The 25,423-nt window shown below is 35.7% G+C and overlaps 1 protein-coding gene across 3 annotated transcripts in view; it reads right to left on the reverse strand.

Annotated features, from left to right (window-relative positions):
* LOC131425270 (uncharacterized) overlaps positions 1-25,423 on the reverse strand; it is an 81,707-nt gene that overhangs the window by 25,134 nt on the left and 31,150 nt on the right. The window contains exons 1-2 of one of the 3 annotated variants that reach the window (XM_058587018.1): positions 15,764-15,883; positions 14,844-15,123 (exon numbers count right to left, since the gene is read on the reverse strand). In XM_058587018.1, coding sequence (XP_058443001.1) covers positions 14,844-14,996 — 153 coding nt within the window. In that variant the 5' untranslated portion in view covers positions 14,997-15,123; positions 15,764-15,883. Of the gene's footprint in view, positions 1-14,843; positions 15,124-15,252; positions 15,400-15,763; positions 15,884-25,423 lie in introns of those variants that run through there. The other 2 variants (XM_058587017.1, XM_058587019.1) reach the window with 2 other exon arrangements.

A 25,423-nucleotide genomic window follows, 5' to 3' on the forward strand; every position in this document is an offset into this window, starting at 1 on the left:
GCTTAGAGTAAGAACATATATATTTCTGTGTAACAGCTATTCATTGAAAACTATACGTTAACGTTTTCTATCATACTTCATTTAAAATTTTAATTTAATAACTTGATTTTCCTTAAAATTAACTAATCAAAACAATTATCAAAAAACAAAAAATTTTTATGATTTTCTAGATAATCTAAGAACTAAAGGAGTTGTCCAACAAGAGGGAATAGTGCATAGAAAGCAAAAGTGTTAATAATACGCATATGTAAGTGTACACTACTATTACTGCGAGTGGAGGTGTAGCCACCGAGCGTATAAAACATAATGTTTTTTCTACTCCCCACTTGGAAATTGCTGTTATTGACTAGGTGCGTTTTCCACATCGATATAATACTATACTGTGCGAGTGAAGGTATGGCATCGTGACGGTGAGTGTGACGGCATGCGGTGAACAGATTGCAGTTGCAACTGGTTTTTGTGCATATAAAATTGGCATTTGCACTATGTTAGAGTGACGGTGCCTCTTGTGCTTGAGAGTGGGATTTGGCTTCATTGGAAATAATGTTAGATATTGGCATGTTCGCATGACATAGGACACGAGAAAGACGGTGACTCCTCAAGGTCGATCAGTTTCCGACACAAACATATCTACAACAAAAATTTAACCATTAGTTATTTAGATCTAACCGGAATGATGGTTGATGTTGTACCTACGTTATACCGGAGTTTAAAGCTTCACAACATTGTAAGGAAACTTCTTGAAAAAAGCATCAACGCCACAGATCACTTTTCATAAATATACAATCACTAAGTTGAATTAAGAAAGCAACACGATGTTTTACTCTAACCACTGTAATCGATGTGTTGCCTAGCGACACCAACTTCGAAAACGACGCGATTCGTTGAATTTTAATTCGACCCAATAACGACCAGCCCCGTGCTCAACTCGTTGATCGAAGTCATGAATAAAGGAAAAAACAACAAAAAGTCACCACATGAGAGGTGCAAAGTTATTGACCACCAATAAAGCTGAGCAAACATTCGGAGACCGGCCGCGATGGGCACGAAGCGAAATGAGATGGTAAAATTTACTGCAGTATGAGGTCAATCGTAGGCGGATACCCAATGGCGAAACAATTGTGTGAAGATGTTATAGTTTTTCGCATGAAATCGTTACAGATCTAATCAAAAGAAAAATAGTCGAAGGTTGTGAATTAAATCTTCAGCGATATTTTCTCAATACATGACAACTGTTTTGTTTGAAACGAAGTATTATTAAAGAGCTTTTGATATTAGCGTACAGAACTATTGCATGGCTAGTACAACGATCCTATTGACACTTTGAATTCTTCCAGGTCGGGACTTGAACATATTACAACTGACTTTGCAAGACCAGCGCTCTATGCATTGAACCGCCAACCCGGGCCAAGTTGCTAATCTATTTTGCAAGTTTTAGTGAAAAAGGAAGTGTCCAACATTGGACGAAATTTACAATTTCGATTAAATTATTGTAACTAGGTGAGACTAGGGGAGACCAGGGACACGGGGTTAAACCGGACAGCTTAAATATCTTCTAAAACATGTGTTGACTTTGTTAACGCGCCTTCATGTGAGTGACAGACAGACGTCAGTGAGCTGGATGACGCTTAGTCAATTCAGTTTCGCGTCAATAGTGTTCGTGTCAAAAGCCGTACCTTTTTTACTGAAATATTTATTTTTAATTTTCTTATTTCTTGGGTATATTTGATTTTTGTGCATTGTAATGACTGTCCGGTTAGCGCTTTAAAATGTTTAACGTTATATTATTTTTTGGTATGCTAAAATTCTCCTGCAAACAAATTATAGATATGACATTCGAATCGAGTTTTTTCCGTAAACTTACGTTTAGTGGATTTTCATGTAATCCAGACAGCTATATCTGTAATATCTTCGTTATCTAAATTGATACAACAATGTCAGGTTTAACAAGTTATTACTACTCTTGTAATACCAAATGAGCTTGCTCCAAATGCAATATAATGAGCGTAACCTCTGATCAGACCTTATATTAATTCATCGTTGTTAGCACAGACAAATGTTGCAAATAAATACAATATTACTTTATAGTTCAAATGATTTGCAAATAATTCGATTATTACAACAATGAATTCAATGTTAAATATAAATAAATGTGTTCATTATAAACATGATCTTACACTCCGACGATTCACTGCCTAAATGCTTTAATATTCTTTTCCCCTTTGACAGTCTGATTTCCGTTGGCCTGTCGATCGACGATCTCGAGCCAAGGTTGCTGTACGTGAAGGTGCGCCTCGCTCGAAGGGTTCTGTGCAACAGGACTCAATCGGACACATAATTTCCTACTTGAAATTCTTAACGGATTCTTGAAACATACCTAAATATTGATATCTATGTTTCAATTCTAGTTATTATCAATAATTAAAAATAGATTTTCTATAATTTAAATAAAAGCGTCAATTACACGCAACTCACAAAACTAAAACGTTGTCGATTTGACTAACATATCTGTTGATTTTGTCACTTGGCGGAGAACGAAGACAGCAAAACGAAGAACAAAAATCTTCTTTATTTCAATAGAAACGAGTCATATTGAAAATTTTCAATGGCACACGGAAAAGCCAGCGATCGCAAAACAACTTAAATATTAGTATTTCTTCTGAATTTGATTGGTTGATATTTGGAACAACTCAAATCGATTGTTGTTTTAAGTAAACTGTTATTTTTGATTTACCGTTTTGGCAGTTTAGCAATGACACCCAACAAAGTAATGCACCACAAACTTGTAATGAAACGTTACAGTTGAGCAATAACATGCACCCTAATCGGAAAATTAAACGTTTCAATGAGGTGTCACTCGTGTAACTGAGCAATGACACAATCCCAGCAAAGTTACCTGTATGCATGAAAGCAAAAATGTCTCAGTTGTTTGAACCAATTATTCAGTTATTTGAACTATTGCAATAAATATGTTTTACTGTATGTCTCTTCGAGGGGCAGCTAATCGTTCACCGCTTGAACAACGAAATGTTGCCTATATAGCTGCTTATAGCTTTATTACTAAACTCACAGGTGATATAGAAATGTAACAATTATTATAATTGCCAAGAAGGAGTTCACCACCAAAATGTTCACAGGGCATTAAGAAATTTTTCCTCCACTTGCAGAACAGTTCGCTGGAAGAGGTTATTGGATTCCGAATGTTGGATTCAAGAATGTTGCTGATAAGCCTAATGCTATAGATGCACTTTCAAGAAAATACAAATAATATCACTTTACTTTAGCAGCAATTTTTAAGCGTTCCGCGTTTTTAATTACATTGACTTCAACTGTCCGAAAACACATTACTCGCAGATGAAATTAAAACATTTAAAATTAACTCTTATATTCTACTTTCACTTACATGAAACGGCCACTACGTAACTACGGAAAAAAGTCCGGAAAAATATTTATGGAAACAAGAAGTAAAAAGGAAATTTTGAGAAGAAATTCACTCAAAAACTGATTCATTTGTGTTAAGACCAGGTTCCTCTAAAAACTTGTTTTTTTTTAAAAATAAATTCTACCTATTGTTTAAACAACATTTCAAAAATATACTTTTAACAGGTAAAAGTATACATATTATTTTTTTAGTTTTTCAATAAGGCGTCTCTGAAAACAGCTGCTCAAACTCGTTCGATTTGTTGGTGGGTATCATCATTTGTTGGACACCAATCTTCGGAAAGCAAAAAGCATAACAGGGTCATATTTTATATCAAATTGGCTTCGATCGGAACTAGAATGAAACATTTTTTTCCGATTAAAAAGAAAATGACGGTCATTTTTCGATTTTCGATCCATTTTTTAGCACATTTTATTGTTAATAACTTTTCTTAAATATCAATGAATATTTTTTGTTGTAGTTTCGATCAAAGAGAGACAACTAACGAGTAAAATGCCGTTTGGTTCATGTAGATACTAGCAATAGTTTTGGAATGCGAGTGACACCCAGTTGAGCAAATGTGGTTTCGAGAAAAAGCGAGCATAGTTTTTAATCGCGACTAATCGTACCTGGGTGCGCACCATCTTCTTTCCCCCTTATTTAAACAAATTCTCGGTCGCGTGTACCCTTGGAACTAATTCTTTATCATTTTTAAGAGTATTTGACATTAGCAATTGACATAAAAAAATGTTTTCGATTTTTGAATAATTATTTGGAGGAACCTGGAAGTGCAAACATAGCTTCACAGTGATTCCTTATTTCGGGTGGCACTCAGTATAAAGTTGAAAGCTTTTGTAAAAGTTCAAATATTAGATATTAGATGTTAACGCGATTTGTGTTTCTTTTTGCCTTTCTCAAATAGAAAGGTTATATAGTCACTGTGAAAACCGACTTTTGATCCGAATTCCTGAATTTGTTTTGGACCTGACTTCCGATTCCGGAATTATGGGGTAAAATGTGCAAAAAAAATTAAAATATGTGTACAAACTTTTCTCAGAGATGGTGTGAACGATTTTTACAAACTTAGATTCAAATAAATGGTCTTAGTGTGCTTTACAAAACTTCTGAATTTCATGTGGATTCGACTTCCGGTTCCGGAATTACAGGATAATGAGTGTTTAACAAGTATATTGATATCAATGAAAACTGTAAATAATATTCACATACATGCTCTGTTCAACTGATTCAAAAATAATACCCTGTTTATCTTTAATTTAATATACAAAAATAACAGAAGTGCAGAATTTCGCTTGGTTCGTCTATTCTCGAATAATTGATGCAATCGAAACAGAGTAAGCCAAACAACTGGAATTGAAAGAAAGACTTTGTTTCTATATACAATATTCAAAATGAAAAAAAAAATCATGGAATTTATTGTTAGTGGGTATTGAAAATGGAACAAATTCCTTAAAACTAGATTATGAATTCTTCTAGCATGCAGGTCTTATTAGTTTGTTACCAAACAAACTAATCGTCATTGTACCGGTCGACCTTAAATTCAAATAGTTGTCTTACTTTCCTATTGAATGAGATTGAAATATTATCCGAATCTTCCAGATTATGTCCAACATAAAAATGTCTAACCTTCATATAGTGTACGACACAAAAAAGTACGAAATATTCGAAGCAGATTGTAAAACTATTCGAACTTGTAGGCCTGGCTATTTATTGGCTCACAATCACAATTTAACTTACTGCAACTGTGACAGCCTCATGATTCCGGTTCCGAAAACAGTTATTCGAAATGTCCTATATGAATCTTGCATCGATTTCTCGTGAAATGTTAATGAGAAAGGGACCATTACATCACTATGTAGATTAAAACAGGTTTTTAAATAAAGAAGTTACAGCTAAAACAATTTGAAGACATTTGCAAATCTTAAATTTCTGATGAAAATTTTTCATGTAAACATTGAAATATGATTATGCTGATTTTTTCTTGCAATTTTCTCATAATGCACTTTCCCCTAGACGTATCCGTTCTCGAGATATTTTGGAATATAATTTAAATACTTCAGAGAAAATTATTCGAAAAAATTATTTTAACTGAATCTTTATTATTTTTGCAACATTTTTATTTTAAAATTCATACTAGAAGAAGCATTAAGGGCTGAGTACAGTACGGTAAAGACGTAGTTTTTTTTTGCTATTTTCCCGTTTCAAATTAAATTTTCTTGAAAACGGTGATGAATATCGAAAAACCCACCTGACAATGTCTTCGAAATTGAGTTGAGAATATTCTGTGAACTATTCAGAATGATTCATTCAGGTTACCTCGGGTTGTATTTGGTTCTGACTGAAGAACTGCTGAAAATTGCAACGCTTGGAATGTTGCAGTTCAGTAGTAAGTTCTATACGCTCATTGAACGTCAAAAATGAGACTCACAATCCAGTCAACTGCAAAAAAGTGCACATAGTAGGAATTTCAGTTTCCATCCATCTGCTCATATTTTATTTAAGGAACAAAGCTGTTAAAACTTGAGTGATTCTACTAAATATACGAAAAATTTATTTTTTCAAAATATGAAAATATTCCGAATATGAAAACGTACCGAACGTACTCGAATTTTGACATATCGTTCTCATTTATGAACTTTGGTATTTCTGGAATTCTGGAAAAGAACTCATTCTAGGAATCCTGGTTTCGAATTCAATCCACGTTTATAATACAGATGGACAAGTATCCAGGTTCTTGGATGCACTCAATTATTCCTAAAATATCGACAAAGGCATGGTTCAGGGGACTGGATGTGAGTAGAGATTTCATTCGTGTGATGTCCAGACTCATGTCCAATCACTACACGTTAGATGCACATCTCCTTCGAATTGGACTTTCCGAGACTAATCATTGTGCTTGCGGCGAAGGTTACCGCGATATTGACCATGTTGTTTGGACATGCGTGGAGTTTCGTGATGTCAGATCTCAACTAATAAATTCCTTGCGTACCCAAGGTAGACTATCCAATGTCCCAGTTCGCGACATTCTTGCTTGTCGTGACCTTCCATACATGAAACTTCTTTATCATTTCATTAAATCCATTGGAGTTCCAATTTAAATTTTATTTTATGTTAAACTGTTTTCTCTTCCATGAGTTCAACCAATAGCCAACTATAGGATATTGAATATAAGTGGTGAACTGATACAAACAATCCTGAAATAGTTATAAGATCATGTACAAAATAAATGTATTTTATTTAATGTAATTAAAATAGCAACTCGCTTGATAAAAACAGTGTTTAGATTAACTAATGAGTACCAACATACTAATATGATATTCGAAATGTATTAGGTTTAAACTACTATGTATTGTGGATGCCACGGCGAAGAAAAACTTATGTATATTGCCTATGAAATAAACGTATTTATGAAAAAAAAAGTATCCAGGTTCTGAACTCAATGGACCAGAATCCAGGTTTGGAACCGTCGTCCGAGTGGGAAAAAGGCAAGCAAGCGTAATGAGTTTTTCTCATTGTTTCCAAAAGTTTGAGAAAACTGAACTTTTTAGTTATTGATGGTTATCTCACACTATTGATAATTCAATCATAAATTGCTGATAATATTTCGGATCACATGGAGAAAGAATTATGTTGTTGCGTTTGGTACAACTCGAGATATTCACGATTGAGTTCTACCCTTTCTTCCACTGGGCGAATTTTTAAAAGGCGCCCATAGTAATGTAAGACGTATTCACGTCAAAACATATATGTTATCGCGATAAAATAAAAATCTTATATTTTTCTGTGAAACACAGTCAATTTCAATGCGTCCGCCATTTTATTCGCTTTGATTTCCTGGTAGTGTTCGGGAAAAGAAGAGGAAAGGAGAGGAATAGAATCTACTCAACAAGGTTCCTAAATACACATAAGCAAAGGAAGCTAAGCAAGTCAGGGAGGGAGATTCAAAATCTATACGCGACGCACTGTCCTCAGGCCAGTGTTCATTTGATTAGGGTCTATTGAAGAAAGAAGAGAAGAATTTAGGAAAGTAGAGTTAAAACAATTTATTGGTTCTTTGAAATCCTCAAATTCTTGATGTTAAATAGTCATTCAAACGATGAAATATTAATCAACAGCTCTACGTATACTCGTTATGAACTTTTTTCTTTAAGTTATCGTTTTCGAGATACATAAAATTCAAAGCGAGCTGCGCAACTATACCCAGCTAGTAGTAATAGTAATATGAATAGTGACGATCTGTTGAAAAGGTACCACTTAACGGAAACCTGAGTTCACCTTCGAATTTCTTGTCTAAAAACTTCGGGAGCGGTTAGTTCTAGGAGAAAGCTCGATGGACTATTTAATTGCCCTTAAGCTGTAAAATAATGTTCTAGTTATTGAATGACTATATTACATCAATAATTCAAAGTTAAGCAAATGCCTATAAATTGTTTAAAAACAATCAGAAATGAAAATTAAAAGAAAATGTTTTTTTCGATTGATGTGTTAAGTTTTGAAAAATCATGTAACTTTTTTTTTCAGTGCATATTTTTCTAGAGTGCTCACTTGATTTCCTACACTGGTAAAAGTACACGCGACAGACTATTGTGAAGTAAACTTTCAATTTAATGTTCCTTTTCATATAACCATATTCTAAGCTATTTCAACATGTAGTTCATGTGGTTTTAAATTGGTTGTGTTTAACACATATATTGTTTGAAAATATCTTTCTAAAGTAGAAATTTGTATGCGCTGTATTTATATGAAAAACACTTGATTTGAAAAATCGTGATTCAATTGATATCTACATGTAAAACAAAAACTCATTTATGCGAAATTCATATAGAAAGGCTGGTGTCATAAGCATTTCTTATCATTTTGAAGTGAATGTCAAATGAATGTACCACGGATTCCATTCGAAATTCATAATTTTTACATACACACGTCAATTTTTATCAGAGAATAACTGCTTTTTAAACACCATTCTGAAAAATTAATTGTTTTAAGTTACAATGAATTACAAAGATCACACCAAAACACTTGCAGCCCTTTTAAAATTATTCTTGAATCGAATTGGTCTTTTTATCCGTGCAAAACAATGTGCTTTGTTTGCTATAGTGAAAACGAATGAATTATTTAATTCAAATCGGAGTATGTGCAGTCTGATAACATGTTATCAATTTCTGGAATCGCTCACCTGCAACCGTATTTCGGTCACCAAGTTTTCTTAATTTGAAGTTCCCGTCAAGTACAGGAAGAAATTTTTTGACACTTGGAAAAGAAAAAAAATTAAGACTCAGTAAAACTATTGAAAAAATACTACGTAGGAGCAATAGCGGTATTCTTTGTGCAAAAGAGTGGTACCGTCGGCAAGAAAAAATTCTATATCCTACAAAAATCACCACTGTAAATTTTTGAAGGATATAGAAGCTATTTCGAATGTCTAAATGTTTGGCTGAAAAGTTTATTATCAACATCTTAATACGAATCCTCTCTGCTCCGGTCTACCAGCAACAAAGTGCATTTTCCTCAGCTAGATTCGGGGAAGCCTCATCAAGCATATTTGTCTTGCACCCAGCTAGGGTAACGGAGTTATTTTGGCCACTCTAATACATTTTGGCCCAGCGCTCATAGTTTGGGTGGTAATCAAAATTGGTTACTTATGCATATCTAATATGATAAAAAATGGAAAAATCTTCAAAAAAAACTAGGACTCGATGTACTTCATTTTGATTATATCCAGAAATATGAGTGCCAGGCCAAAATATATTAGAGTATCCAGAATACCTCAGCTTCCCAAATGGATAAGAACCCAAACTTGATTTGGGTAATGATTTTGTTGTGGATCATAGAATGTTTTGTTCCTTTTTACCGAGAGAAAACATTCAAAACCATCTAGCGGTGAGTCATTGAATTAATTTTATCTCTTTCTCCTCGATTGTTCGGAATTTATCGAGAAGAAACGACAATTTTGTAAAGAGTTTTTACAAATTCAATAAAGTTTAATTAAATAAGGTAGTGTTTGTGAGCAATCGGTCACTCTTTCGAATACGGTAGTCAACCCAGAAAAGGAAAAATCAACAGGAAATATGAGGATCAAAACAGGAACATATTTACAACTGCTCCCAATTCATTCTAATCTATCGTAATAATTACTTGTCCGACTGTTACTTGATGAGAACCTATAATATTCTTATTATATTTAATAGGCAAATTTACTATATTTTTTCTTGTGAACACTACAGTTGATTGTCGTACAAAATTACCTGAGTCAAAGTATCTCAACATTGTAAGAACATGTAAATTGAACGGTTTTATTATAGTACTTTAATCTTTTAGAGGAATCGCATCATCCAACAAGTTAATAAACTACTCTGCCAAACATTTAGTCATTCGAATTAGCTCCTCAAAATTTCCATCCAGTAATTCAAACGGATTGCTAATTTCCTTAAAAAATCGACGGTAGCGAAGTAGCGTTTACTGAATTTTATCTCTAAAAGAAAAGAAATGTCTTTCTCAATTCCGTTGGCAAAAATGTTGAAGGAAAAATTATTTTCTTTCTCTTGATGTCAAAAAACTTCTTCTTGAACTTGATGAGAATTCCAAATTAGGAGAATAGGCGAAATCTCTTTGCAATTGCAGTAATTTTGTGACAGGAGCATAGTTGCTAAATTCGCTGAGAAGAAAAGTGAATTTTGTAAAGAAAAAGACATTTAAAGGTTTTCTTCTCTTCAAGAAAACTTTGATAAATTTCTTCTGTTTCGGCTGTTGGAGTAGAAATATCGACATTACTGGCGGAATATCGACATAACCTAATTTGATTTCTCATCAAAAATATCATACACAAATGAGTGATTATTTTTTTAAAAATACACTCAGACAAAATGATCTTTGAAAGTCATAAGAACGAATTAGGACTTTTAGACATAAAGATAATAAATAATTTCCATAAGTTTGTCTTATGATATAGTGGGGAAATTCTTCTCCCGATTTTTATAAGATGGTCTTATGAAATTCAACAAAAATGTTTGAAAGCATTTCATAGTTTATGTTTCATGATATTTATTTTTATAATATAGTAAATACTGTTCTGATATTTAATTCAAAACTTGTTTTTCTAACATTTTATGTACCAAGTGTTAAAAAAGATTTTGAAGATATTTAAAAATATATTTTCAGTTTGTTTATACAGACAATATCTTCAAAATGTTCTCATACTGAAGACTAATCACATCACATATTTGCGATTTTAACGATTCGTGGTTCCTATGACCAGGAAACACAAATTGAGTTTTCGCATCAATTGATCTTAAAATTGATATCCTTCTCCTTTTGAAATAAAATTTATTTCGTTTTCTTGAAGCATGACCGAAAAATCCTCTGGTATCATAAAGATTGTTAGATTAATTCATTTATTAATGTTTCCGGTTCCGAAATCATTCTTTCCCGTTTGCATTTTTGTCATGACTAAATCATAGGACAAAATTATGACATTTTGAAATTATATTGATGAAATACATAATGCGAGGAATTATAACATGCATAGATAATAATTTGGAAAATAATAAGATTGCGTATAAAAATCTCTACCTGTTAATGGAAGAAATGTAAGGATCATAAGCTTTAGTCTTAAGAAACTCTTAGTCGCTTTTTCCTCAGTGTAGATCCATAATACTGTGTTGTGAATATGTATCCAAGTTGCTACTGGTCAAAGATAGTAAACAGCTGACACTATTCAACAAATTTCATTCATGAAAACTGTTGCTGAATCACCGATTATTTGGAAAAGCTTGTGGTGAACAATCTCCCAAAAGGTTCCACATAAATATTAGCTATCGGTGATACAAAAATTGTAATTTCTGTCAACAACAATAGGTAAATTTGTAAAATTCTAAACCTAAAAGAGCCTGAATTCAGAAAATAAAGCTACTTTATTCAATGAAAATAGCTCACTCGCATCCCGGTAAAGTGAAAAGTGAAACGTTAAACGTTAGACTAACGCCACACTAAGACAGCCTAAAATCACTAATTGGCATTTAAGTCACTGTTAGAGCAAATTCAGCAGCTGGAAGTTTTATATGAGCGATCCTAAATAGAACTAAAACTGAAACAAACGTATCCCCAGCCAGCCGTTCTAGTTTTAATTATTCGAACAGTTGTACTGTCAAATTTAAAACTGGTATACATTACCGTCATATTTTTTATATTTTTGAAATACGATTAGGGCATGTTCAGGAGTGTTCTAGTTCTAGATGCATAATTTATGACAGTTTTAAATTTTAAATCTAGAAATTATGACAAAATAAACTGGCAGCCCCGGCAGCGTTTTATCTGTGTTTCAAATATAGAAAAAATAGAACGGCAGCGTATACCAGTTATAAATTTGACAATGGAACTGTTCGAATAAATAAAACTAAAACGGCTTGCTGGGGTTACGTTTGTTTCAGTTTCAGCTATATTATAGACCACCCATATGAATCTAGAAGCTGCTGAATTTGCTATTAAAACGTTGCTAGGCTGCCAGGTTTTCTTATTATAATTCGCAGATTTAAATTTTAAAACTAACATAAATTATGCATCTATAACTGGAACACTCCTGAAAATGCCCTTAAGGCTGCTTAAATATACAGCTGACCATGCTTATTTGTGACTAGAAATTTGAAAACTGATCGATAAGCAGGCAGATTGCTGATTTAAAGCTAGAAGAATTTTTGGGGCCCATAGCAAGATATTTTACCTTGATCAAACAGATCCCGGCATTACCACCGTGTGACGCTCTCAGTCATCCGATTAGATTTTTTTGAGGTTGCCACATCTGTCATTGATATTCTATCAAATTTCCAGCTTGATATCTGAACATTTGTAAAAGCTACCCTGTATTGAGAACATCTTCAATGTGCGTGTCCTCAATTTTGTACATTTTCCAGAACGGAATTGAACGCAACGATACTCTGAAAAAAACAGTCGTTTATCAGTGGCACGAACGTTTCAGAAGTGGCCGGAGTCTGTGAATGATGATGAGAAAAGCGGTAGGCCATCGTTCAAAGTTTTCATTGATTTCATTGATTGTATCATGAATTCCTTCCACAATGAAAAGTTGTTGGCAAACAACTTGTGGATTTTGCACTACGATAACGTACCGTAACACAATGCCATCGCTATCCGTGAACATTCGGCTAAAAACGAAACGAATACCATTTTGTAATCACAAAATTCGCCTGATTTGGCTCCCTGCGACTATTCGGTGGACTCAAGAAACCGCTCCGTCGTAGAACTAGGGTTCCATCTGCACGTGCCTCGAGCGGCAGTGTCGGGCCAAGAAAATGCTACCGGTCTGCCGGACTTAGAAAAAATCTGTCGGGCCGCAGTTCGACCGATAACCCCTGAAGATTCATATGATTAAATTCGTTATAACGTTAAGTAATCATTAACTTAGCTTAATTTATAATCAATACTCAACGAAATAAAAATTGGAAATCTCAAAATGATAAGATGATATTGGAAAAAAATCTTCAGAGACAGGACTCGAGCATACAAATCTTCTCCAATCATTGGAATAGTTCTGTTATTCGAACTATCGTAGGATGCTATAAAACCTATTTGAGAAAACAATCCGACTAAGCAGAGCGTCTATTTTATTTTGTATTTTAAATCTTATTCGTATATCTTTAAACCACACGCCAGCATCCACAAACTACACGCAATATTTGATATATTTTCGTTCCTATCATTCGCTCGATAAAGATATATGATAAAACATTTTATTTGCCATTGCTCTTGTGTTAAGTTCTGAGTGACAAATATGACAACCACAGTGGGATTCCAATATGGAAATTTCATAAAGTGGAAAATGTGATTAATTTCCGACTGGATATTGTAATTTACTTAGTAATTCCTACTAGTATGGATTTGAATGTTTGGTCAATGTAACAATGAATGCCCGATATAAATGAGGAATCAGAACTCATAATTCAATAGCTAAGTGTCTCCACGAACTGTCAAATTACCCATCGGATGAAAAATTATTACCTAGACCATAATTAGACCACTCAAACAAAATCATGCGCATCTCCTAAGCATCGTTGATCTTCCGGTAATTGGATTCTCTAGTAGAAATCGTACACTCCTAATAAAGTGCGAATATTATATTTAATAAATACTCTGTACGTCTCCAGCATCAGGTTTTACACCACAACGTTTTTATGATATTTGCGGCATAACAAGAAAAGTTGAATAAAGCAACTCTCTTCAATTGCAGGATCTTTTTTCTCAAAAATTACTGCCGGCAACGCGTTTCAGCACCCGAGATGAGATTATAGAAAATTCGCAGATGGCTCTGATGGCCAAACCGAAAACAGAATATTTTTAATTGTTTGAATAAATTCCGGGAACTTTTTGATCAAGGCGTATCTTGGAATGAACAATTATTCAAAGAAAACAAAAATCAAACTAGTTTTCCAAAAATGAAATCGTCATTCAACACTCGTATATCTGACAATTGATGAACGTGATAAAGTTAGCTTAATGTTGAACGTTAGGTATCTATAGCTAAACTGAATTTATTCAGTTCAATTCGTCGCGTAACAATTGAAGTTTTAACTTTCAAGAATATTGCATCGAAAGTTACTGAAGAATTATTCACCGGCATCGAATACTTCAGTGAGGATAGTTTTTTGAAGAATTTGTAAAACAATATAGAGCATTATTTGGACACGCCTGCTACAGAAAAATTATTCGCTTGTTACATTGCAACATTACACCTTGTTGATTATCTCTTACAGAACAATTCACGAGCAATCCATTAACAAAATGTTACTCGCTTCTGTTAGCCATTTCGCCTGTTGCTTGCATACTTTACTTTAGCGAAAGATTTTCAAGTTCATTTCCTCATGGCTGAGTATGTTTATCCACATCAGCAACATAGCGGCACCATAAACAGCAGATAATTGGCCCTCCGATTTTTATCATGATCTTTCTTCGTGGGAAGATATTCCCCCGCTTAGTTACGATTGATCTTGAAATGGTCTCAATTATTCACAGTTCAGTATCTACCACGGACACGTGTTCGTTCCCACCGTATGAAGCTCTCTATGAACAATAGCGTTCATCAAATTTCCCATACGAACAATTGGCGTTAATGACCATAGAGGTTCAGTACTTGACTATTGCGGAACATACCAGCAACATTATCACTTAGTCCCTCGAATTGATTAACATCGTTTATGCAAACTGAGTGCGACCATCCACCCCCGCGCGTTCCCGTGTTCGACCTTGATCACACCCGTTGCACTGACAGATTTGTGTTTCGCATTCATCCTTTCACTCTCGCTGTTGCAGTCTTTCTCTCCCACTCCTCTCTTTCATGTGCTCACACAGCTTCACTCTCACTGGAAGTGGTAGCATTGCCAAAAAATAAACCACTAACCTCGGCCACGACCGGATCGACGCCGGTTGCTTCAGCTAACTGATCGTCATCCCGTTTCACCCGGGCGCTGGGAGCTGCCAAGGTGGTTCCAATACACACCACCACTACCACCACCAGCATCATCGTCGTCACACTCCTTCTGAAGGGTTTCATGTTTACGGTTTACTTTCTTACTTTTTCTTCGATTCGAATGATTTCACTAGTTTTTCGGATGTGGCTAGTCCGGAATTGATCCGCTTCCTCTAGTCCTGACGAACACGACAACGAATGGCACTTGAACCTGTAGAGAAGCAAAAAAATAAACAATCAATCAGAATAATGAAAGAACCTCTGGAGTAGGGTGTCAACTGGTAAAAAGAGCGTGTAAGAACGAATAATTAGTAGGGAATTAAAAAAAAATGACACCAACAATATAGCTGTCCAGGGCGCGGTGTGGCGTGAACGACGTAGTGCTTCAAACCAATCCAAACGAAGTAATGATCACGATTCTCAACCGGGGTCTGCCTTTTGCCGAGTAAGCGAGCCGCAAGTCAGCCTTGCAGTCACTGATCGCGATCAGTTTGGCAATTTAATTTTCTGTTTCTTTTTGCTCGATCGGAAAGCTCTCTAAATGACAACGCAGCTTTTCCGACAGCCCTAATGAAAGCGAGAGTGGAAAATCTCCCACCACCCACTCGGGAACCAAGAGACTCTAAAGCTCCCTCTCTTCGTTTTTTAACTAAGCACGTTCTCTTGAAATTCGAGAGAAGGAGAGCTAGAGGTAGCTTTCTAGTCAACCCTCTCCCAAGAAAATAAAAAAGCTCCGAGTGTAATCGGAAGCAAGCTTTAAAGTCGCGTACTCGGATCGGTGGTGAAAATAGGTGGTGAACTTTTTCCGGAGATTCAAGAAATTATGCAGTTCAAGCAATAAACACCATTACCTATGCACCGCGCCAGGAAACCTGTTTTTGACTGAATGTTCAACTTCTTTGGAGCCTGCACTAACTAAATTCGGTTGTCTCTGTGGTGTGCTGAACTGCCGAATGAATGGCTTAATAAATTGGACAGCGTATTTCTAGCTAAATCTGATTGGCGGTCACCAGGTGGTTCGGATGTATCGAAAATAGAGACCCGTGGCTGAACACGGCAACCACGATCGCCATGGTTGTCGCGCCAATCGAAGCGTTTCCATGTTTGTCCCTTTTTTTCTTTTTTGTATTCGAGTTTTTGGCAAGGACACGTGCCAGTCCTTCCTTCCGTGGAACTGGTTCAGATCGAAGATAATTTGATCGCTCGACTTGTTGATTTATTTGTGTAGTTGGACCGCCTTGACAGAGCTTGAAAATATTGATCATATTTTGATAATTTAAAAATTTAAATGCTAAATTACTAGACTTAAGAAATCGGACGTAGGATTTTGTTTTTAGGAGTAGAAAAACAAATAGTTGTTGGTAATGTTCCATACCCCAACCGTACTCTAGAAAATAAGTATCTTATTGATTAAAAATAAACGGGTTTTAGAATTCAAATCAAGCACCATGTTCACAATCTTTTGTTATACTTATCTGCTTACTCATTACCTAATTTTATGAAATAGAAGTTTTATTGGTTTGTAATATATTCATGCACGTCATTTAATTGCGTGGTTATATCGCACTCTGATGTTGAACTGTTAACTCAACAGATCAAGGACAAGCCTTTGGTCAAATATTAATTAAAAATAATGCCGTTTTCGCATGAAGCTAAAACTAACCCAGGTTCTACAAATCCATATATTTGTCAAGAGTTGGGGATGAAATTGGGTTGGGTTTTGCTTCAACTTAAAACGCCATAAGAAAACCTGCAACACTAGTTAATAAACCAAGAGAATAACGATAAATTGTCTCTGATTCGACAGTCCTCTAGTTTGTTGGAACGACTAAACAATAGTTTCTTATGAGCTACAAAACGAACAAACCTAAATAGATGTGGTTGTGCAGGGATGGAAAATTCGTTCGATTGAACATTTTGCAGAGAGACCTGGAAAGCTCTATTTGAAAGAAAACTTTTGATGATCTTAATAATCTTATCATCTTCTTCTCTCTCAAAATTTCGGTTTAGTAAAACGAAAAAATATTTTTTCCTGACTGCATATGTCGATATTATCAGAATGTCACGCGAGAAATTGAACATAAACTTTTCCTACACGCAGAGAAATAAAACATGTTCAAAATAACAAAACCGTTAGTAGACCTTAAAACTTGATTTATGCTGAATCCTAACTAGAATATAATTGATTTTAACTTATTTCTCCCTTCAACATTAACAAAGTTCTCTGTTTGACTTGAATCAAAATTTCGGTTTAGTCAAACGAAAAAAACTACAAGGATCAGCCCCATGGGGTTGTTTGAGTCGTTGATGTGGAACAAGGCAACACTTTTGAATCCGCAAATGCACAATAGTCTGCTTAGATGGAATCAACACCGAACACGCGAACCCAGAATATAGACTCTATTTATCATGATTTGTATTTGTTTCGTAGCCGACGAAATTACATCAATAGCCCAAATGTATACATTTAAATGTTTGTACATGCTTGCGATACGGATATCGATATTTAAGCTTCTCTTCACCAAGCTTGTGTTCAAGTTTTGTATGCAAGCAGTTAGTTTTATAGCGTTTCTCTACCATTATTACCATTTTGCGATTTCGGTTGAAGCGATAAAATATTTCTCATTATCAACCGAGTTCATCTTATATAAATTAGAAATTAGTCTTATGCACTCAAAATTTACCCTGGGGTAGTTGTCAATTTCTCAGGCGAAACGGTATAACATGGGATTTCATCCAATCTTACATGACACAAGATCAGAGCATACCAATAAAAGCTTCAAATCGTTTATGGAACTTTTTGTCTTGCTGTGTAGCAACAACCTACCTCTAGCAAGCTACGCATAAGACTGAAACGTTAGCTGGGTGTGTGTAAAGTACTATTAATTCATTATTTGTTGTGTGTTTTATACAATGTTTGTTTTACATTTTAAGTGATTCGGCCCTTTGACCCTACATCTTTAATGAAATTAAGTACATGTAATACATGGTGTTTGTAGTTTAGTCTGTTCATGAAAATTTAAGTTTGTGTCTTAATACATTGTTAATGGAAGATAATTTAAGTTGAAATTTCCTACCTACTTATATCTAACCTAATCTAACCTAAACCTAAAACATTCAATCTTTGAATGATTGGTATTTCTGAGATTGAGCACCTCTCTCCAAATTTTACAGTTGGATGTTCGAAACGTTGTTCTAGGGTATCCAGGGAAGCCAACTCATGCACTTCACTGGTTCTCGTCCAAGGGGGCAAATTTAGGATCATTTTTAGAATTTTATTTTGAACTCGCTGGAGCTTTAGCTTGTGTGTTCGTGCACAACCCCGCCAAACGGGGACTGCGTATTCGATTCAGGCACAGTTTTGATGTTCTACATATCAACGGGTACAGAGACCTGATGAGTATGTTATATTTGATGATAATTTTTTCAACATGTGACCTGAACATCAGATGTCTGTCATACGTAAGTCCTAGATAGACCACTTCGTCGGACCACTGCACGACTGCGCCACAGAACCGAATTCTGCATTCGTCAGACGGAACAAGTTTAGTCGATCTCGAATGCGGAAACAGGATGACCTGAGTTTTGGCCGCATTGATTACAATTTTCCAGTTGGTGAAATATTCATTTAGAGCATCCAGACCCCTCTGCAATTTGTTCTTCAGAGTACTGACGACTCGCCCATTATAAAGGATGGCCGTATCGTCAGCAAACTGTGACAAGACACCACCCCCCGGGAGAGGTGGGATGTCTGATGTGAAAATATTATACAGAATGGGACCCAGGATACTTCCTTGGGGCACCCCTGCAGGGATGGAAAATTCGTTCGATTGAACATTTTGCAGAGAGACCTGGAAAGCTCTATTTGAAAGAAAACTTTTGATGATCTTAATAAGATACATCGGAAAATTGTATCGATGAAGCTTGTACAACAGGCCATCGTGCCACACATTGTCGAACGCTTTTTCGATGTCCAAGATCGCCATTGCTGTCGTCTTGGAAATCGACTTGTTCCGTCGAATGATGTTTGATACTCTAGTGAGCTGATGGATGGTGGATCTTCCTTTCCGGAATTCAAACTGTTCCTCCAGGAAGACACCTTGTTGGTCTGCGAATGCGAGGATTCGGTTTTGGATCGATTTCTCAAACAGCTTAGACAGAGCAGAGAGTAAGCTGATGGGCCGATAGCTCTTAGAAAAAGAAGGATCTTTTCCCGGTTTCAGTACTGGGATAACTTTAGCTAACTTCCACATTGAAGGGAAGTAGCCAAGCTCCCAGCATCGGTTAAATATTTTAGCTAGAAAAGCAAATGAGCTAGTGCTCAAATGCTTTAGCTCGATGTTAAAAGTATTGTCGAAACCGGGGGCCTTCATATTTTTTGATTTTTCACATAGGCTAACAGCTCATCGGCTGTAACTCTACTTTCCTCTATCACTAAGCTGTTAGATCGATCCATTTCGGCCACGCTATCGGCAACGGCCGCTTTATGTGGGCTAACTATGTTGAGCCCCAGATTGTGTGAACACACAAACTGCCGCCCCAGCTCGTTTGCTTTTTCTAAAGGTGTTAATAAAATATTTCCGTCTTTTGCGCCCTCGGACGGAACCAGCGGAGGGACAGGTCTTGGTTTTTTCTTCAACACCTTTGCCATAGCCCAGAAGGGCTTGGAAAGGGGAGTTATTTGTTGAAGAGTTCGTTGAAAATCTTTGTTCCGTAGATCTTTCATCATCTCCTGGATTACCCTAGTTAGATGATTAAAGGTGATCTTCTTATGAGGATCACCTGTTCTTTGATATTGCCTCCGAAAGATATCTCGGAGACGGATGATATGTTTTGTTAAACTGTCTATTTGGAGAGAGGTACTCACCCTACTTTCTAACGGAATCGTTCTTTCCCTGGCTACAGCAATCGCTTGTTGAATAGATGAAAGGGCTGAGTCGATTTCCACCGGGCAACCCAGCTTCATATCGACATCGATGTTCTCGTTGATGAAACGTTAGCTATAATTTCTCTTCTATTTGTAGATTCGCGTGCTTCCAACAGCTTTGCTTTTGCTTCGATTGACCAATCAGAGTGTTGCTTTCCCTTTGATATATCGCTTACTCCTTCAAAACCGTCGACTATGGCAGGGAAATCCGGTATGCCGGAGATTTTTTGCAGCCAAAATAGGACACTGCTAGCTATTAATCAACATTTCAATGATATTAAATTATAAATACATGGCTATGAACATTCAAATCAATACGTAGAAATATTTCCAATCAAATGGTGACATAATATTAATAATTGATACAAAATTGACTGAGCTGTAATTGTTCAAAACCTGACCACATTTCTACGTGTATTTTTCTTGAGTTTCTAGTTTGCACCGCTATATAGAAAACAAAAATGTGTTCCACATTAAAAAATTCACTTGAAGTATATCCGTTTTGAGCTGTCAAACCAACGATTTCGACGAGTTTCTAAAACCTAATACCGCATTATAATGAAACAATGGATGCCATTTCTTTTTGTTGTGTCTGCGCTCGCAAGCTAGAAAAAAACGAAAGAAATTGTTTGCGGTGGTTTTTGCAGATCGTCTTTCCATCTCAAGTGCGTGAAAATATCCAGTGAGATCCGTCAGTCTGTGACAAAGTGTTTAAATCTTTGTTTGGATGAGTACCTCTTGCACTAAAGTGATGGCAAATGCTACGTTCTGCCAGGCAACTCTTATAACAAACAATGCAATAGTTGCCAGTAGTGTTGATCACAAGGCACTGTTGGAGCTAAGACGTAAGATGGAGCAAAATACTGTTACAATAAACAAAATTCTAGCGCATATACCAGCCGGTCTAAAGGAAATCAATTGCAAGGATAGCATTTCAAATAACTCCCGTAAACGCCCCCGAACAGATGATGATTCTTCGAGCAAGTCCGAAGACATGTTGATATCCGTGTACTGCACGAAACCCCTCGCGATCGTGAAACAACCAAAATATTAGTTGTTTTTCTGAATTTGATTGGTTAAAATTTGGTACAACTAATCGGTTGTTGTATTTTCTAAACTGTCATTTTTGTTTTTCGATCAACAGAAACGATGGTTGAAATAACAAAATATTTGGTTGAAAAAAAAAGATGCTGTCAATAAAGATCAATTCAATAAAGATTTTAATTACAACAACCGACCTTGTTTTTGATTCAACAGTTATGTGAGTTGAAAAACATATCGGTTTTAGGTGTTTTAGATATTATGATTAGTTATTTCAACTTAAGCAAATTTATTGATTTTGAATGATAATAAAATATTCCTTATTTATATACGTTCTGTTTTTTTGAATCAAAATTCGGTATGTTAAGAAACATAAAAAATATGTAATATTTAATATAAATAATATATTATATTATGACGTTATAAATAAAAGTTAATGTTGTTGCAGATCTGCGCGTAGTGCTTCTACGCACTGAAACCGGCGGTCATGTACAGAAGTAACGCATCAAATTAATTAATTTCTATGATTGGTAACTGATTTGCGAAAAAACTAGTATATCAATTCAAAGTCTAATGAGATCCTATGTTCCTAAAATTTATTCTTAATTTTTAGTTTTCGATAAAGAATCACACTCATATCCTATCAAGCCAAGTATTGTTTTTAATGAAGCTGAAAAATGATATTACCTTCCATCTATCGGTATAATAAAACCTTTCTCAGCCCTTGCTTTATATTAAATGAATTATTCACTGAAACCATTTTTATTTTTGTTTTTAATATACTGTCTTTTAGTAGTGCTGGTGTCAACGAAACTTTCTAATTGTGACCACTATATTACTTACGAACAAAAAATCGAGCCGAATGCACTGATTTTATTTTTTTAGTCATTGCAATTTACAGTTTGTATGAATATTTAACATTTTCAATTTAATCACTTTGTTCATACAATTTTTGTACATGACTTGATTTTAGGACCAAAATTCAAACGCATGCAATTAACTGGGTTCTAGTTTTGGTTAAACACGTTTTGTTATTTGCAATATCTCTAATGGCTATCAATTCTGTGCATAGCACTTTTATATCAATCGTTTCTTCTTGTAACACCAGAGCATTCAAAAGTTACTCTTCACGAGTTTTACAAACGTATAATAAGCGAATTTCGTTTGCATGAAAATATTTAAGAAACGCGTTTGAATTTCAACTAAACTAATGGTTGATTTTCCATTACGATTTTTGTTTTGCTTTGTGCAGTTTTTGACGTTAGACAGCATGAAAAACAACATATTTTTCAACTACTTCAATATGTGCAAATCAAATAGTAAATTGGTTGAATCAACTAACTATTAATTAAAACAACAACTGCAAAAATAAAAAAATGAGAGATCGTAATTCTTTGATTGGAGGGTTTTCCGTGTGGTGCAGTGAAACCTGGATACTGATGAGACTATTGAAGCACGCAAATTAGTTCCCAAAGGTAAAAATCTCGAAGAACTATCTTTCGTCTCCTTCAAAGTCGGTGTTGGTGTACAATATAGAACCATTTCATTACTAACATCCACCTGGCAAAAAGGAATCATCTTCCGCGAATTTGATTTCCAACCGAGATCTACGTTTCAATTTCAGCATCCGTAATAAGGAGGATTCACAAGACGACACTACCCGAAACTCTCCATTGGCTCAGTTGGTTTATCACTTAAACAAGCCTAGCAATCATTCGAACCGATCATTTACAGTATACTATCAGAACGTTCGCGGCTTACGCACTAAAACAATTGAACTTTTATCTACACCACTCATCTTCCGACTATGACGTGATAGTATTTACAGAAACATGGCTTCATAAGAATATACTCAATACAGAACTAATCGACCAGTTTACCATCTATCGAATGAATCGTAATAATCTCACTAGCCGTTATCTTCGTGGTGGCGGTGTTCTGATAGGAACAAAAAATGGCATCCATAGTACTATTGTGACCTTTTCTGCGGCAGACCGTCTTGAGTAAACAGTTGTTCACATCAAGAGGGGAGTGCTTCTCTCGTTATTTGTGCGATGTATCTTCTACTAAACTCGGATAGCTTTCTTTACGAGCAACATGCAGTTCGCGTAAATGAGCTAATTAGAAAATTTCCTGGTCGTAATAGGGTTTTAGTTTTGGGTGACTATAATCTTTCGGTTGCATAATACATGCAGGCCAGTACCCAGGATTTCGTTTCGGGAGGGGCCCAAAGATAAAAAACATAATGTTATTGAAGATTGTTTATGTACCTAATTCTCGGTGTGCCTTTTACGGGAGTTTTTAACAGACACTTTAAACTTTTCCACTGAATGTGTTACATTTCTTTACGTTTACTGTCTTGTTATTTCTTCAACACATGTCTTAGACCTTCTAAATAATTATATTTCTGTTTTTGATTTCGGGAGGGGCCCGGGCCTCTCGGGTCCCTCCTCTGGGTAGTTGGCAATGCTACTTCAGAACATGAAATTTTTTGTTGAAATGTTGATCGCTTCTGGTTTGCAACAGATAAATTCATTGGCAAATCAGAATGGTAAACTGCTGTCATTCATCTACAGCAGCTTTGGATTCAGCAAACCTATTCGCGTCATTCTTTCAAAGTGTGCTAAGTAATAACTTACCTCCTTTGTCAGAATCGCACATGAATAGCCTACCGATGTATTATCTGAACTTACCAGCGATTATGTGAAGTGAAGTGTATACTAATCTGAAACGTGTTAATTGGTCAAAATGACCAGTACCGGATGGGCTGCCACCTACATATATAAAATAATGCTCTTCTGCTTTAGCTTTACCGGCTTCACTGCTTTTCAATCGTTCCTTAGCTGAGTGTTATTTACAGGCAAAGTGGAAAGAAGCTTTAATCGTTCCGGTTCATAAAACTGCTAACGTTCATGACACCGATAACTACAGAGACGATGCTTACCAAAAATTTCCGAACGTATGCTATTGGAATATCCTAATCCAGCATTTAAGCACATTATCAACACTGATCAGCATAGCTTTGTCAGAAAACGATCAACAACGACTTATGTCGTTTTCGCTTGATAAAACTGAAACTGATCCAGGGTAGTTTCATCAAACAAACGCTTTTTACGAAACTGTGTTGAATTCTCACTTATCAACGAGGGTTTGAGCAAACCAGGTATAAAAACCAGATTTGAAACTGACTCGATTTTCAGTTCAACAACGTTGAAACTAGGTTCGAAACTTGCTTCAAACAAACGGTTTGACAGCAGTTAGAGTGGAAACCGGGTTAGGTTTGGCATCAAGCGAAAACGACATTATATGATGTGCTACGTTTCAATACTGATTAACACCTGATTTACGGACCGAGCCAATTTGACTCATAAAACATTTGTTCACTATATGTTCGTTCGCTAAAAACTGTTTCAAAACAAGAGTTTATATATTAAAAATATTTTCCATGATTGTTTTGATAGCAAACATTTAATATAAATTGATTTGGAACTTTTTCTTTGAAAAAAACTTCAACTTTCTTGTGTAAGTCAAATTGGCTCACTTCAGTAGAAAAGGTATATAACCAAAGTTCGTATATCTAGTGTTAACAAACTCGAAAAACGACAACAAGTTGCTGCGTTGTACGTCGATTTTTCGAAAGCTTTCGATTGTGTTCTCCATCAGCTCGCAATAGAAAAATTGATGCGGAGCGGTTTCCCTGACTTCTTACTAATCCTTTCAACATTGTATTAGGGTTTCCCAAGGAAGCCATCTTGGACCACTACTTTTTGTACTGTTCGTGAATGACCTATGTAGAGAATTATCGTCGCCTATAGTGTTATATGCAGACGCATCATTACTAGTCTTGTGGATTGCTGTGCCTTGGACGTCGACTGATTCTATTTAAATACTCTATGATGACTGTTCCAGTTCAACGCGTTTGTGCTGTTAAAGATTTGTGCATCGTCCTCGATCGTAAGCTTCGTTTTACCAAACAATTCTCTTTAGCTACGGAAAATGCTTACGCAGATTTGGGACTTATAAATCGCAACACCAGGGCCTTTGATGATGTGTATTGCCTAGAGACAGTTTACGTCGCTTTAGTACCCAGTAAGATCATTACGGAGAACAGACTTAATTCGACGATCAGCCCGTCGCACAAAGTGCGGTCAAAATAATTTCATGGATGATTTAATGGTTTTTAGTTGGTTTGACGTAAAGCCGCTATAACTAAGTTCAGTTTTTGCAATGACTAAGTTGAAATATATATTGTAGAAGCCAAATGAACGAGAAACTTACAGATAAGATGATTTTTGGGAAAAAGATACGCTCAGAGACAGGACTCGAACCTGCGTTCTTATGCAATCCGTGTATACGCGTTACAATTTTATCATCTTAATCAGTGTGACTACCACACGACTGGGTCTGGCAAGCGTACATCGAACATGGTCTAAAACAGAGAAGATGTTTGGTATCATATATCCAAACATCTTCTCTGTTTATCAACAAACTCTAGTCTTCTCGCTCTATACCTATTCTTCCGCTGCCAGACAGCGACTGGCAT

This window comes from Malaya genurostris, chromosome 1 (assembly GCF_030247185.1).
Source record: "Malaya genurostris strain Urasoe2022 chromosome 1, Malgen_1.1, whole genome shotgun sequence".
NCBI lineage: Eukaryota > Metazoa > Arthropoda > Insecta > Diptera > Culicidae > Malaya > Malaya genurostris.